The 15,091-nt window shown below is 41.9% G+C and overlaps 1 protein-coding gene across 1 annotated transcript in view; it reads right to left on the bottom strand.

Moving 5' to 3' along the window:
• Window positions 1–225: 225 nt before the first annotated feature.
• DNAH9 (dynein axonemal heavy chain 9) overlaps window positions 226–15,091 on the bottom strand; it is a 1,064,222-nt gene continuing 1,049,356 nt past the window's right edge. Inside the window, exons 63-64 of the mRNA XM_034647281.1 lie at window positions 6,421–6,810; window positions 226–453 (exon numbers count right to left, since the gene is read on the bottom strand). Coding sequence (XP_034503172.1) covers window positions 226–453; window positions 6,421–6,810 — 618 coding nt within the window. The remainder of the gene's footprint in view (window positions 454–6,420; window positions 6,811–15,091) is intronic.

Below are 15,091 nucleotides of genomic sequence, written 5' to 3'. Positions count from 1 at the left end.
TTATTAGGAAAGGTGCAGTGTTATGAAATGCTGCTCCCCCAGTCCCTGGGTCTGGACTCCTCCAGCTCTGCCTTACTTTAGGCACTTCTCTCCCAGTTCCCTGCAAGAATTCTACAGAATTGTGAGTATGGACGATTTCTTATCTATGCGTCTCCGTCTCCCCTCACCCACTTGTCCTGGGCAGCCTCCAGCCCCGCCTTGTTTTCTCAGTGGTTCTGCAGGGAGCTAAACCTGGAGAAGCAAAGCGACTCCAGCTAGAACCCACTTAGATGGCTTCTCCTTAGTCTTCAGGTTGAAGGTCCACACGTAGGTGGGTCCCCGCTGACATGTCTTGTACACAGGACAAGGATAGACGCTGCGGCAGTCCTGCTTATCTGCAGGAATGGCCTTGATGAACATCACAGGCATGGGGGGTGTCAGATCCTTCAGCCTCGCCTCTGTAATGATCCCAGCCTGAGGACAAGAACAGGAAAAGAGGCACCTTAGATCAGACTCAGAGCCCGGCCAGCCAGCCTTCCGTCCGCAGACCCAGTAGCTGAGAGACTGGGAAGGCTGGCTGCCTTTATGCCTGCTGCCTTTCAGGTTCGCTTAACTGCCCACATTGGAATGCATCTGAGATGCGGAAAACCTATTTCTACCATTTTCCAGCCTAAATCACTTTTTGAAGGAGAATTGTAAAAGTTGTTATGTGTCATATACAAGTTAATCCCTTTGAAACATGAGTCTCTATTTTTTCGTCCATGCATATTATAAACATATCAAATGCAACTATCTGCCAAATGTCATGATGCTAGGTACTAGGGATTTAAAGACGAGTAAGACACAGTTCCTACCAGCAAATGCTTTAGATTTTAAGAGTTTGGTTATGTCCTGTTCAGTTTCATATGGGACCCTCACCACCCTCAAGAGCATTTTGACTTTTTGAACAGAGCTATGTTCTATGTTCACTCATGTGATAGGGGCCTAACTATTCTGTAGCTTTCCAGTTGGGGCCTCTGTGGTTTTCTGAGATGGCCCATTAGAGTGATCTGGGGCAGTTTTTTTTTTTTTTGAATGAATGAATGAATTTATTTATTACTAGTCCTGAGAAATGTTCTGAAGAACGAAAGGGTGCCTTCATCAATTAAGCTTGGGAAATGGTGCTTACCATACCCTGGGCCTGAAGCTTTATAGTAAACCTAGCACACTGAAGACAAGAAATCCTAGCAGTAAAGAGAAGAGATGAACTTTAGTTAGCCTGGGGTTCCCCAAACTTATTTGATCACAGGACTCTTTTCTTTGCAACCTGTTTATTTCCCATGGCACTAGTGTTTTTTGGAACATACTTTGGGAAATGTTGATACAGAGTGATTCACAGGTTCCTTGCTTTTGTCTGGGTGACTCAGCCCCTTCTACTATTGATAGAGCTTGGTTCATTTTCCATGAAATTTATTTAAAGGGGCGAATGTGCCTTTTCAGTTCTATTAGAAGCTGGTATGAGGCCTGAAGAGTAACGAAACTAAGGTAAACAGTGGGGAGCCTATTATCCTGACAACTGAGTGTTTATGGCAGGGAGTGGGAGCAGGGGTAGAACCTTTCTTTTTTCCTCACAGACCATAAAACCAACCCTTTTAAAATGTACAATTCAGTGTTTTTTAATGTTCAGTCATCACTTTGTAATTCCAGAACATTTTCATCACTTCCAAAAGAAACTCTAACCATTAGCAGTCACCACTAGTAGTGGGGTATTGATGTCTCCAGTTATCGTGGTTGAATTCTCTATTTGAATGGCTTATTTGTTTCCATATTTTTATTTTCACCCTATTGTGTCTTTGAATCTAAAGTGTATCTCTTGTAGACAACGTGTAGCTGTATCAAAAAAAAAAATCCATTCTGCCATTCTCTGCCTTTCAACTGTAGTGTTTAATCTATTGTAATAGATTTCATGTAGTTATTAATAAGGTAAGGTTTACATCTGCCTCTTGACTGTTTGTTTTCTATGTCTTCCTTTTCCTCAGTTTCTCTTTTGATGCCTTCTTTTCTGTTCCGTAGATACATTTCAGTGTACCATTTTAATTCCCTTGTTATTGAACTTTTACTGTCCTTGTCACTTAACTTTTACTGTTTTACAAAATTATTTTCTTAGTGGTTTCCCTAGGGATTACAGTTAACATCAATGTATAAAAATCTACTTCGGGCTAATACCAACTTAATTTCAGTAGTATACAAAAACTTTATTCCTATATAAGTTCTATTCCTTTGCCTTCCTGTGCTTAAGATCGTGTGTTGTTTTCATTATACAAATTGTATCTTTTATGCTTATAAGCACAGATTTATAGTTATTGGTTCTTGCAATTGTCCTTTAAATCAGATAGGAAAGAAAGAAAGGTTACAAACAATTCATGTATACTTTCTTTTATATTTACATATACAATTACCTTTGCTGGTATTCTGTTTCTTCATGTGGATTTGAGTTACTATCTTGTAACTCATTTCATCCTGAAGGACTCCCTTAAGTATTTCTTGTAGGTCTGGCCTGCTAGTGGTAAATTCTCTCTCTCTCTTTTTAAGTAGGCTCCATGCCCAGTGTGGAGCCCAACACAGGGCTTGAACTCATCACCCTGAGATCAAGACCTGAGCTGAGATCAAGAGTCAGATGCTTAACGGATAGAGCCACCCAGGCACCCCTCTTTCGCTCTACCTGGGAATGTCTTAATTTCTCCTTCATTTTTGAAGGATAGTTTTACTGGATATAGAATTATTGGCTGACAGTCTTTTTCTTTCAGCATTTTGACCTTTCATTCTACTGCCTTCTGGCCTTCATGATTTCTTATGAGAAATCAGCTGTTCATTCCACTGAGGACCCCTTGTATGTGAATTGCTTTTCTCTTGCTGCTTTCAAGATTCTTATAACATGTCTAGGTGTGGATTTCCTTTCCTTTTCCCTTTCCCTTTCCTTTTCTTTTTCCCTTTCCTTTTTTTTAAGTAGGCTCCATATCCAGTGTGGAGCCCAACGTGGGGCTTGAACATACAACCCTGAGATCAATTCCTGAGCTGATATCAAGAGTCAGGTGCTTAACCAACTGAGCCACCCAGGCACCTCAATGTATGGATTTCTAAGTTTATTCTTTTTGGATTTTGTTGAGATTCTTCGATGTGTAGATTAATGTTTTTTATCAAATTTGGAAAGTGGGCATTATTGCTTCAAATATTCTTTCTGGTTCTTTCTCTCCCCTCCTTCTAGGGCTCCCACTATGTGGATGTTTGTATGCTTGATGGTATTCCTCAGGTCTCTAAATTGTTCATTTGCTTTCATTCTTTTTATCTTTCTGCTTCTCAGACTGGATAATCTCAATTGATGTATTTCCAAGTTTGGTGATTCTTACCTGCTCAAATCTTCTGTTGAATTCCTCCACTGAATTTTCATCTAAGGTATTATACTTTTTAACTCCAGAGTTACTACTTGGTTTTTCCAAATGTCATTGCTATCCCATTAGCAGTATTCTCTATTCAGTGAGACAGTGAGACTTGTTCACATACTTTCCTTTGGTTCCCCGAACATATTTAAAATGGCTGATTAAAAGGCTTTGTCTAGTATGTTCCACTTCTGAACTCCCTCAGGGACCATTTCTGTCAACTGCTTTTTTCCCTTTTTGTTTCTTTGCATGTCTCATAATTTTTATTGAAAACATGAACATTTTAAATAATATAATGTGGCAACTCTGGTGATCAGATCTCCCTCATAGGGTTTGTTGTTTATTTAGAGACTTTTCTGAACTGATTCTGTAAAGTCTGGCTTTGTCCCATACAACTACTGAAGTGGGCTGCTCAGCCTAGTGGTTAGCAAGTAACAGGACAGAGACTTTCTTAAACATCTGCATCCAATAAGTCTCACAGTTTTTGCTCAGGGGCTCTGTGTATGAGTTGGACATGCCTTCAGTGCACAGCAGGGCAGTTTCAAACTCTGCCTTGGCCTTCACTTCCTGCTTTCACAGAGCCTCAAGGTCAGCCAGAGGTGAGCTTACAGCCTTCTCAGGTCCTTCTTGAGCATGTGCACAGCTCTGCACATGGGTGTGGCCTTCTGGGTTTCCAGGGACACGTTGGAGGTCATCTCATTCTCCAGCTTCTCCTTTTAAGCTTTTCGGTTAGCCTTCTATTTGCACTGTTATCTACCACCTCAGGGAAGCTGCAAGGTTAAACGGTTGTCTTCGACTGTTTTCAGTATATGCCCTTGATGAGCTCCAACTCAGGTCAGGTAGAGACAGACTTATAAATGGGGTCTTCCAGGAAACCAACAGATAGGGAAAATAATGACAGTTATCTGGGAGTGGGGCTTTGAAAGTACTCCAGCTCTGTTTTGCCTCCTCCAGTGGTTGGGAGGCTGCTGTTTTCACTGTGACTGTGGCATGTTGGTTTTCAAGGCCACCACAGAGTTGGTGGGGATGGGATAGGAACAGAGCAAGTTAAAAGGCTGCAGAGCTTGCTGTTCTTACTGAGAGTTGGACATTTTTCTTCAGTAAACACTCTTCGGGGGCACCTGGGGTGGCTCAGTCAGTTAAGTGTCTGCCTTTGGCTCAGGTCATGATCTCAGGGTCCTGGGATCGAGTCTTGCGTTGGGCTCCCTGCTCAGTGGGGAGTCTGCTTCTCCCTCTGCCACTAACCCTCCTCCCTGCTTGTGTTCTCTCTCACTCTTTCTGTCTCAAATAAATAAATAAAATCTTAAGAAAAATACTCTTTGGATTGCTGAAAGCCTTTGTTTGATTTCTTTCTTTCTTTCTTTTTTTAAAGATTTTATTTCTTTATTGTCCAGTGTTACGATTTTATGGAGGAGAGGATTTCTGGACATTCTTACTCTTAATTTTGCTGACATCTTTCTGGGGGCAGAAACTGAGAACCAGAGTTCTTGGTGGGTGGGTATTGCTTTTTGGGAAGTTATTATTATGAAGAAACAAGGTAATAAAATATTGGAGGTAGATGATGGGAATCCGTGCCCTTTTGCCCTCCCTCACAGCGCCAGTGCTCTTCTGAACTTCTTCCCTAATTGTTCAATTTGGTGTTTTCTGGTATTCTAGCTCTGGCCGCCCTGGGCCACCCTATACCTACAATCCATGTGTGATCCCCACTGACGGAATCTTGGACAAATGTTCAGATGGAGGGGGGGAATCAGCTTCCTTCTCAAGGTTCAGGCTGTATAAACACTGTCCCGCTTTACTGTCCTCTCTGTTAACAGGCCCTCAGTTGGTTTCATAGGGCTGCTGTAACAAGTTACTACAAATTTGGTGGCTTAAAACAACAGAAATGTCTTCTTTCACAGTGCTGAAGGCCAGAGTCTTAAGTCAAGGTGTAGGTGGGGGTCTGTTCCTTCTGGAGGCTCTGAGGCAGAAACTATCCCATGCCTGTCTCCTAGCTTCTGGTGGCTTCTGGCAGTCCTTGGCATTCCTTGGCTTGTAGACGTATCTCTCCAATCTCTGCCTCTGTCCTCATGGGACATCGCTTCCAACATGGCCTTCCAACAAGGATTTAGGGCCTGCTCCATGCTAGTATAACCTCATCTTAACTCCTTATCTCTGCGAAGACCCTATTTCTAGACAGGGGCACATTCTGAGGTCTGGCAGAATTTTGGTAGACACTGTGTAATCCAGTACAGTTCTCTATGTATGTTTACATGACCTACGATACTGTGGCTCTTCTAACAGGTTTCCCCCATTAACTTTGTACTGACTGCCGGAAACAGTTAAGTGTCACTTACTGAGCAGGGTATTTGACTACGCACGTCTTCTGGGTCATGTGTATAACAAACGTACACCTGTTCTCCAGTTACCCATCCTTGCTCATGTCATTTATCCCAGCCAATCTTACAGTGACTCAAATTTTTACTGGGCTTCAGTGTGGGATCCTTTCAGAATGTCCTGTGAAATAGTATCTACTGGGCTCCTCTTGCAAATGGGGGCAATGGAAAAGGCAGAAGGGACGCCTGCCTTCCTGGAGCTCATGAACGAGGAACGTGGGGGGGGGGGTCCAGCCAGTAGCAGGGATGGCCGACTCCAGCACTTTTGGAGCAGTCTCTTTGTGCCAGGCCCTCTTCCAAATGTCCTTCATAGTAACTAATTTAATCTTGGCAGCAACTCTGTTTTCCCATTTAACACTTGAGCAAACAGATTTGGAGAGAGAGAACCACGTCCCAAGGTCGCAGCGGCAGTGGGATTCAGATCCAGCTGCTTGGGTCCAGCGCCCTTGCTTCTCATCACGTACTCTACCCGCTCTGCAATCTGTGCTCTTGGCGCCATCCCTGGCTGTGAGAAAGTGGCTTGATAGCCTCAAGGGAAGGGTACCTAGGTCAGAAGATCCCGGGGCGTCCGTTTTCATGACCACACTCTGTGGAGGCAGTATGTCATTTAATCAGCCCACAGAGGATGCCCCGAGGCTCTCCCCGAGTTTTACCTGTGCATCCCAGCGAGCGCCTTCCATGAAGAGGCCATGGATGTAGGCCCCTTCCCGAGGGGGGCTCCTGAAGTCCTCCCTGTTCTTCTTTGTCACGTCACACTGCAGGGCCATCTGGTCCAGTGGCCACTCGTTCTTGCGGGCCGTGGTCTGCATGATGGCGGTCAGGAAGGACTGGGGGTTGAAGAAGCCTGTCAGCCACACCGTGGGGGGCATTGCCAAGTCTCCTAGCCAGGCCTCCAACTCTTTGATTCGGTTGAGGAGGTCCAAAAACCAGGCTCCCAGGCCTGCCGTGGAAGGGTAAGCTCGCCTGGCCCAGGGCTCCGGCACTGTGTCCAGGTACAGGGCGTTCTGTAAGGTCTCCATGTCGCTGGTCATGGTCAGCTCGCCCTGTGCAAAGAGCAAGAGGGCAGAGAGTGAGGGGGCAGCAGGTCCCTGGAAACAACCCGCCTTAGGGACCTCTGGCTCATGGCATACAGCCGGCCAGACAGGAGGTGGTGACTGTCCTTGATGTACAGCCTTTGAAACTCTCCCTGCTGCATGATATGAAAGTCTACACCCATCTACTGACAGTAGTTAACGTCCACTGTGGACCTCAGACCCTCTGTGGGTTCCCTGCTCCTTCTACCTACCCTAAAGCTCAGGTTCTCCTCCAGCTTCTATGCAGAAGCCCAAGAGGCCCAGGTCTGGAAGATCTGTGTGGCCCCAAGTCAAGGATTTCCTCCGGAATCAAGCTGTTAGATACGAAGTCTACTTGAAGGAACCCTCTTCTAACCACTACGTGAAATTCATAAAGAAAGGTTCCATTGAAAACCACTGGTACATGTGATTTTGTGACTTTGGTTATGACAAGGGTCTCCAGCAATTTCTTGAAGAAATCTAGTGCAGTGGTTTTTGCAGGGGGTTAGAGTACGCAGCGGGGCTCGTGTTATGGACCAAATGTTTGTGTCCCTCCTTCGCCCACCCGGATTTCTATGTTGAAATCCTAACCCCCAGTGTGATGGTATTAGCAAGTGGTTGGGACATGAGGTGGGACCCCCGTGAATGGGATCAGTGCTCTTTAGTGCCCCTTCTGTCTTGTGAGGACAGGGTAGGAAGATGACTGGCTGTGAACCGGGAAGTGGGCCCTCACCAGACACCAGATCTGCCGATGCCTCTGGAACTGTGAGAAGTACATATCTATGGTTAATAAGCCACCCAGTCTGGTGTTCAATTACAGCAGCTTGTGTGGACGGAGGCCGCTTGGCTCGCCCCAAGTGCAGACTGCTCAGATGTCAGAAAGGCCTCTGTGGGGCCTGGAGTCACCCTGCCTGGGGGATGGGACACGGGACCATGCAATTCTAACTCTTGGAACTGTTAAAAAAAAAAAAAAAGTTAAATGCACCTTCCTTAAAGAGGAACTAATTTTGGGTCCTAAGTGACAGCTAGAAACTAACCCTCTGACCCCTGGTTTACAGGAAATGGATGAATAACTTCTGTGTGAACTTCACAGGGAGACTGTAGCTATTGCGTCTATACTTTCTATACCCTGGAGTCGACTGGCTGGGCTATTTTCAGATATAGATACCTTAATGTTGTAAAGAAAAGGCAAACATCCTGTTAGAGCAGTGCCAGGCCAGCCAGCCCGAATGAGTACAGCCTGAATTACAGAGGTTTTCCCCTCAAGTAAATGGACTCTGTTACAGCGACAGAAAACAGATTTCCTTCTTTGTGTCCGCTCAGCTGCGTGGAGGTGGCTGACCAGAGCAGAGCGTGTGGAAGGGTTCCGAGGCCACCTCAGGGTGTCCTGTGCGGTAGATTTCCCCGAGGGTCTTCTGGTATGGGCAGTATTACCGGGTTGAAACAGAACAAAATGTTCTCTTTACTGGACTCTCTACTTCAGAGGACCCTTCTGAAGAGATGCTGGGAACTACTACTCCAGCTTGAGAGACTGTGTCTTCGTCATGCCTGCAGCTGTGTGATAATTCATTATTTTCTTAATATTTATTTATTTGAGTGCTCATGCATGTGAGCAGGGGTGGGAGGTGGAGAGGGAGAGTCTCAAGCAGGCTTCATGTTGAATGCAGAGCCTGACATGGGGCTCAGTCCCACGACCCTGAGATCACGACCTGAGCCGAAACCAAGAGACTGACACTTAACTGAGGGAGCCACCCAGGCGCCCTGATAATTCATTCTTATATGCAGCTTATAACTTAGGTATTAAGAAAGTTTCCCTAAAAATAGCTGATTATTTAATAACATTAAGTGTCAAAATTAAGTTTAGTGCAAAGGGAAAAAAATAACTGATCAAACCCTCTCTTTTATAAGACCCCATCTGTGTAACTTTTTCTTGCCTTATTATATGATCTAGGACATTCCTTACAATGATGAATGAGAGTGGCAAGGGTGGAATATCCTTGCTTGTTTACAAACTTAAGAGGGGAAAAATTGTCTTTCACCATTAAATATGGTGTTACTAAGATGTACTTTATTCAGTTGAAGAAAATTGCTGTTCTTATTTTTCTGATATTTTAAATCAAGATTTGGTGTTAAATTTTGTAAAATGCTTTTTTTTCATTTATGAAGATGATCATACAGTCTTATGTAGTACATTCATATAGTGAATTCCACTGATTGATTTTTTTTTTAAAATTTTATTTGAGAGGAGAGAGACAGGGACAGAGATAGAGCACAAGCAGGGAGGAGAGGGAGAAGCAGGCTCCCCGCTGAGCAGGGAGCCCGATGTGGGGCTTGATCCCAGGGCCCTGGGATCATGACCTGAGCCAAAGGCAGACGCTTTACCAACTGAGCCACCCAGGTGCCCCACTGATTGATTTTTGAATGTTAAAACCAACCTTGCNTAAAGATTTTATTTATTTATTTGACAGAGATAGAGACAGCCAGCGAGAGAGGGAACACAAGCAGGGGGAGTGGGAGAGGAAGAAGCAGGCTCATAGCAAAGGAGCCTGATGTGGGGCTCGATCCCATAATGCCGGGATCACGCCCTGAGTTGAAGGCAGACGCTCAACAGCTGTGCCACCCAGGCACCCNTTTACCAACTGAGCCACCCAGGTGCCCCACTGATTGATTTTTGAATGTTAAAACCAACCTTGCAGTCCTGGCATGAACCCCATGTGACTATGATGGATGATCCTTTTTTTGTAGGTTTTCATTTACCAACATCTTGCTAAGGATTTTTGTATCTGGGTTTATTAGGAATATTTGTCCCTCATTTCCTTTTCTCCTAATATCTTTGCTTTTGGTATCAAGTTAATTCTGGCCTTATAAAATTTATTGGGAAGTATTGCCACTGCTTTCTATTTAAAGTAAGCTATTTGAGATAATTATAGACACACATGCAGTTGTAAGAAATAATACAGAGAGGTCTTTTGTACCTTTTGCCGAGGTGTCCGCAGTGGTAACATTTTGCAGAATGGCAGTGCAATACCACAAACAGAATGTGGACATTGGTAGTCAAAATATAAACATTTCCATCACCACGGTATCCCTCATGTTGCCCCCTTCTGGGCACAGTGACTTTCCTCCTGGCCTCACCCTTTCCATAACCCCTAGGAATGACTGATCAATTCTCCACTTCTATGAACGTGGCATTTCAGCAGTATTATATAAATGGAATAATTTATAAAACCTTTAACCTTCTGGGATTGGCTTTTCACTCAGCACAATTCTCTGGGCATTCACCCAGGTTTTTCATTGTACCAAATAGTCGATTCCTTTTCATTGCTAAGTAGTATTCCACGATATGTGTGGTAGGCGGAGTAATGACCCCTCCAAATATGTTCGCGTCCCGGTCCCTAGAACCTGTGAAGATGTGACCTCACGTGGCAGAAGGGATTTTGCAGATGTGATTAAGTTAGGAGTTTAAAATGGGGGTGGGAGGGTTTAAATGGGATTGGAGGCAGGCAGGAGGGTCAAGTCAGAGATAGATTGAAAGATGCTATGCTGCTGGCTTTAAAGATAGAGAAAGGATCCACAGGTCAAGGAAGGGAGAAGCTGGGAAAGGCACGTGAATGAACTCTTCCCTAGGGCCTGCAAAATAAATACAGCTCTGCCCAAATCTTGAGTTTAAGTGAGACCTATTTCAGACTTCTGAGCTCTAACTGTAAGATAAATTCTTGAAAGCCACTAAGTTTGGGGTAACTTACTACAGCAGCAAGAGGAAATTAATACAGGATAGATGGACCACAGTTTGTTTGCCCGTTTACCCACTGAAGGACATCTGGGTGGTTTCCCGGCTTTGGCTATTACCAGTAAAGCTGCTATAAACATTTATGTATAGATTTTCATGTGCAATTCAGTTTCCATTTCTCTGGGATAAATACCCAGAAATGTAATTGCTAGGTTCTGTGGTCATTACATGTTTAATTTTTTTTTTTTAGATTTTTTATTTATTTATTCGACAGAGATAGAGACAGCCAGCGAGAGAGAGAACACAAGCAGAAGGAGTGGGAGAGGAAGAAGCAGGCTCATAGCGGAGGAGCCTGATGTGGGGCTCGATCCCGTAACGCCAGGATCACGCCCTGAGCCGAAGGCAGATGCTTAACCGCTGTGCCACCCAGGCGCCCCTACATGTTTAATTTTTAAAGAACTGCCAAACTGCTTTCCAGAGTGGCTGTACCATTTACATTCTCACCAGCAGTGTGTGAGTGATCCATTTTATTCATATCCTTGCCAGCATTTAGAGTGTCATTCTTATTTTTTTTTAAATTCCAGTATAATTAACATAGTGTTATGTTAGTTTCAGGTGTATAATGTAGTGATTAAATTCTGTACATTACTCAGTGCTCATGATGGGGTACTCTTAATCCCCACCCCCTCCCCACTCTCTGCCCCTCTGGTCACCATCAGTGTGTTCTTTATAGTTGAGGGTCTCTTTCTTGGTTTGTCTCTTTTTTCCCTTTGCTTGTTTGTTTCTTAAATTCCACATATGAGTGAAATCATATGGTATTTATCTTTCTCTGACTTGTTTTGCTTAGCATAATACTTTCTAGATCTATCCATGTTGTTGCAAATGGCAAGAGTTCATTCTTGTTGATGGCTGAGTAATATTCCATTGTGTCTGTGTATCTATAATTATCTTTATATAATCACATATTCTTTATCCATTCATCTTGGATGGACCTTTGGGCTGCTTCCATCTGTTGGCTATTGTAAATAATGCTGCAGCAAACACAGGGTGCATATATCTTTTCGAATTACTGTTTTTATATTCTTTGGGTAAATACCCAGTAGTGAAATTACTGGATCATGGGATGATTCTATTTTTAACTTTTTGAGGACCCTCCATACTGTTTTCCACAGTGGCCACACCAGTTTGCATTCCCACCAACAGTGCAGGGGGGTTCCCCTTTCTCCACATCCTCACCAACACTTGTTGTTTCTTGTCTTGTTGATTTTAGCCATGCTTAAAATGTGTGAGGTGATTTCTCATTGTGGTTTTAATTTGCATTTCCCTGATGATGAGAGATGTTGGATTACTTCTTTTTTGGTGTTGAGTTGTATCAGTTCTTTATATTTTTGGATACTAACCCTTTATCGGGCATGTCATTTGTAAATACCTTCTCCCATTCTGGAGTTGTCATTATTTTTTATTTTAGCCATTCTGATAGGTGTGTAGTGATATCTTATGATTTTAATTTGCATTTTCATAATGGCTAATGATTGCCTTTTCATATATTTATTTCTCACCTGTATACTCTTCGGTGAAATGTCTTAATATCTTTTGCTTATTTTCTAATTTTTTTTTTTTTACCATTGAGTTTCAAAAATTATATATTCTTGATATTAGTACTTTTTCAGATATGGGGATGCAAACACTTTACCCAGTCTATGGCTTGCCTTTTCATTTTCTTATAAGGGTCGTTTTTAGAGCAAAGATTTTTAACTTTGATGAAGTTCAGTTTATTAGTTTTTCATTTTATGGCTTATGTTTTTGGTGTCATGTCTAAGAACTATTTTCCTGCCCCCTGAGCTTGAAGATTTCTGTTGTTTTTTTTTCCTTAGGAGTTTTATAGTTTTAAGTTGTACACGTGAGTCCTTGATCCATTTTGAGTTAATTTTTTACAAGGCGTGAAACTTAACTTGAGGTCAGTATTTTTGCCTATAATGTCAAATTACTCCAGCACTGTTTGTTGAAAGGCTGTCTTTCCCCACTGACTTGCTTTTGCACCTTTGTCAAAAATCAGTTGATATTTGGGAAAGCCTATTTCCAGTTTCTTTATTATGTTTTGCGTGTCTGTCCCTCTGCCAATACCACACAGTCTTGATTACAATAACTATATGATAAGTTCTGAAATCAGGGAAATCGCTTCCTCTGACTATGATCTTTTTTTCAAAATTGTCTTCACTATTTTAGTTCCTTTGCTTTTCCACAGAAATTTTAGAATGATCTTCCCTGTATCGACAAAAGATTCTTGCTGGTATTTTGATAGGAATTGCATTAAACCTGTATATCAATTTGAGTAAAATTGACATTGTTGCTATGTAATCTTCTAATCCATGAACACAGTATGTCCCTCCATTTATTTATATATTCTTTTTCTCTTATCAGTGTTTTATAGTTTTCAGCACACAAGTCTGACATGTTTTGTTAGATTTGCATGTAGGTATTTCATTTTTTTTAATCTAGATAAATGTATCTATGGCTGATGTCCTTTGTTTTCTTCTAGGATTTTTATGGTTTCAGGACTCACATTTAGGTCTTTAATCCATTTTGAGTTAATTTTTGTATGGTATTAGAATGTGGTCTATTTTCATTTTTGGGCATGTGTCTGTCCAGTTTTCCCAGCACTATTTATTGAAGAGACTGTCTTTTCCCCATTGTATATTCTTGCTTTCTCAGTCATAGATTAATTGGCCATATAATTATGGGTTTATTTTGGGCTCTCTGTTCTGTTCCATTGATCTATGTATCTTTTTTTTTCTAGTACCATACTGTTTTCATTACTATAGTTTTGTAGTATACCTTGAAATCTGGGATGCTAATACCTCCAGTTTTGTTCTTTCTCAGGATTACTTTGATTATTTGGGGTCTTTTGTGGTTCCGTATAAATTTTAGGATAATTTGTTCTACTTCTGTGAAGAATGCTGTTGGTAATTTGATACGGATTGCATTGAATCTGTAGATTGCTTTGGGTTTTATGGACATTTTAACAATATTGGTTCTCCCACTCCATGAGCATGGGATATCTTTCCATTTGTTTGTGTCATCTTCAGTTTCTTTCATCAGTGTCTTACACTTTTCAGAATACAGGTCTTTTACCTCCTTGCTAAGTTTATTCCTAGGTATTTCTTTTTGGTGCAATTGTAAATAGAATTGTTTTCTTCACTTAATCCTAGCCAAACGGCCAAAAGCAATTAGAATTGTTTTCTTAATTTCTCTTTCTGCTCCTTCATTATAAGCGTATAGAAACAGTACGAATTTCTTGGTCTTTTGTAGCCTGCAACTTTACTGAATTCGCTTTTTGCTTCAAATAGTTTTTTGGTGGAGTCTTCAGGGCTTTCTATGTATAATATTGTTATCTGCAAACAGTGACAGTTTAACTTCTTCCTTGCCAATTTGGATGCTTTTATTTCTTTTTCTTGTCTCATTGCTGTGTTTAGGCCTTACAGAATTATGTTGAATAATAGTGGTGACAGTGAGCCTCCTGTCTTGTTCTGATCTTAGAGGAAAAGCTTTTCAGTTTTTCACCATTGAGTATGATGTTAGTTGTGGGTTTTTAATATATGGTCTTTATTATGTTGAAGTATGTTCCCTCTAAACCCACTTGTTGAGCGTTTTTATCATGAACAGATGTTGAATTTTGTCAAGTTCTTTTCTGCATCTATTTAAATGATCATGTTTTTAATCCTTTCTCTTGTTAATATGGTGTGTCACATTGATTGTTTTGTGAATATTGAACTACCCTTGCATCCCTGGAATAAATCTCACTTGATTGTGGTGAATGATTTATATAATGTATTGTTGGATTAGATTTGCTAATATTTTGCTCAGGATTTTTGAATCTCTGTTCATCAGACATATTGACCTGTAGTTTTCTTTTATTGTAGTATCTCTGGTTTTGGTATGAGGGTAACGTCATACTAGCTTTATAAATGATTGATCTACTGCCTTTGTTTGCTTTGACTCATGAAATTTAAAAAATAATTTTATTTCTAATTATGGCCTTTTCTGCTTGAAAAGCCTGTTTACCATTTCTTGTATGGCTGGTTTAGTGGTGATGAACTCCTTTAACTTTTTTTGAGAAACTATCTGTTTAAATTCTGAATGATAACCTTATCAGGTAGAGTATCCTTGGTTGTAGGTTTTTTCCTTTCAGCACTTTGAATATATCATGCCAGTCTCTTCTGGCTTATAAAATTTCTTCTTTCTTTTCTTCCCTTTCCCTTTCCTTTCCCCTCCCTCCTTCCCTCCTTCCCTCCCTTCGTGTGGGGTGGCGGGCAGAAGGAGAGGGAGAGAATCTTAAGCAGACTCCATTCTCAGTGCAGAGCCCAATGTGGGGCTTGATCCCACGACCCTGAGATCACGACCTGAGCCAAAATCAAGAGTTGGACACTTAACTGACTGAGCCACCCAGGTGTCCCCTGGTTTGTTTCTACTGAAAACTCAGCTGATAGCCTCATGGGGTTTCCCTTGTATATAACTAGTTGCTTCACTCTTTTTTTTTTTTTT

This window comes from Ailuropoda melanoleuca, chromosome 17 (genome assembly GCF_002007445.2).
Source record: "Ailuropoda melanoleuca isolate Jingjing chromosome 17, ASM200744v2, whole genome shotgun sequence".
Classification (NCBI taxonomy): domain Eukaryota; kingdom Metazoa; phylum Chordata; class Mammalia; order Carnivora; family Ursidae; genus Ailuropoda; species Ailuropoda melanoleuca.
Note: the sequence above shows the minus strand (reverse complement) of the source record. Positions and strands in the feature narration are given on the sequence as shown.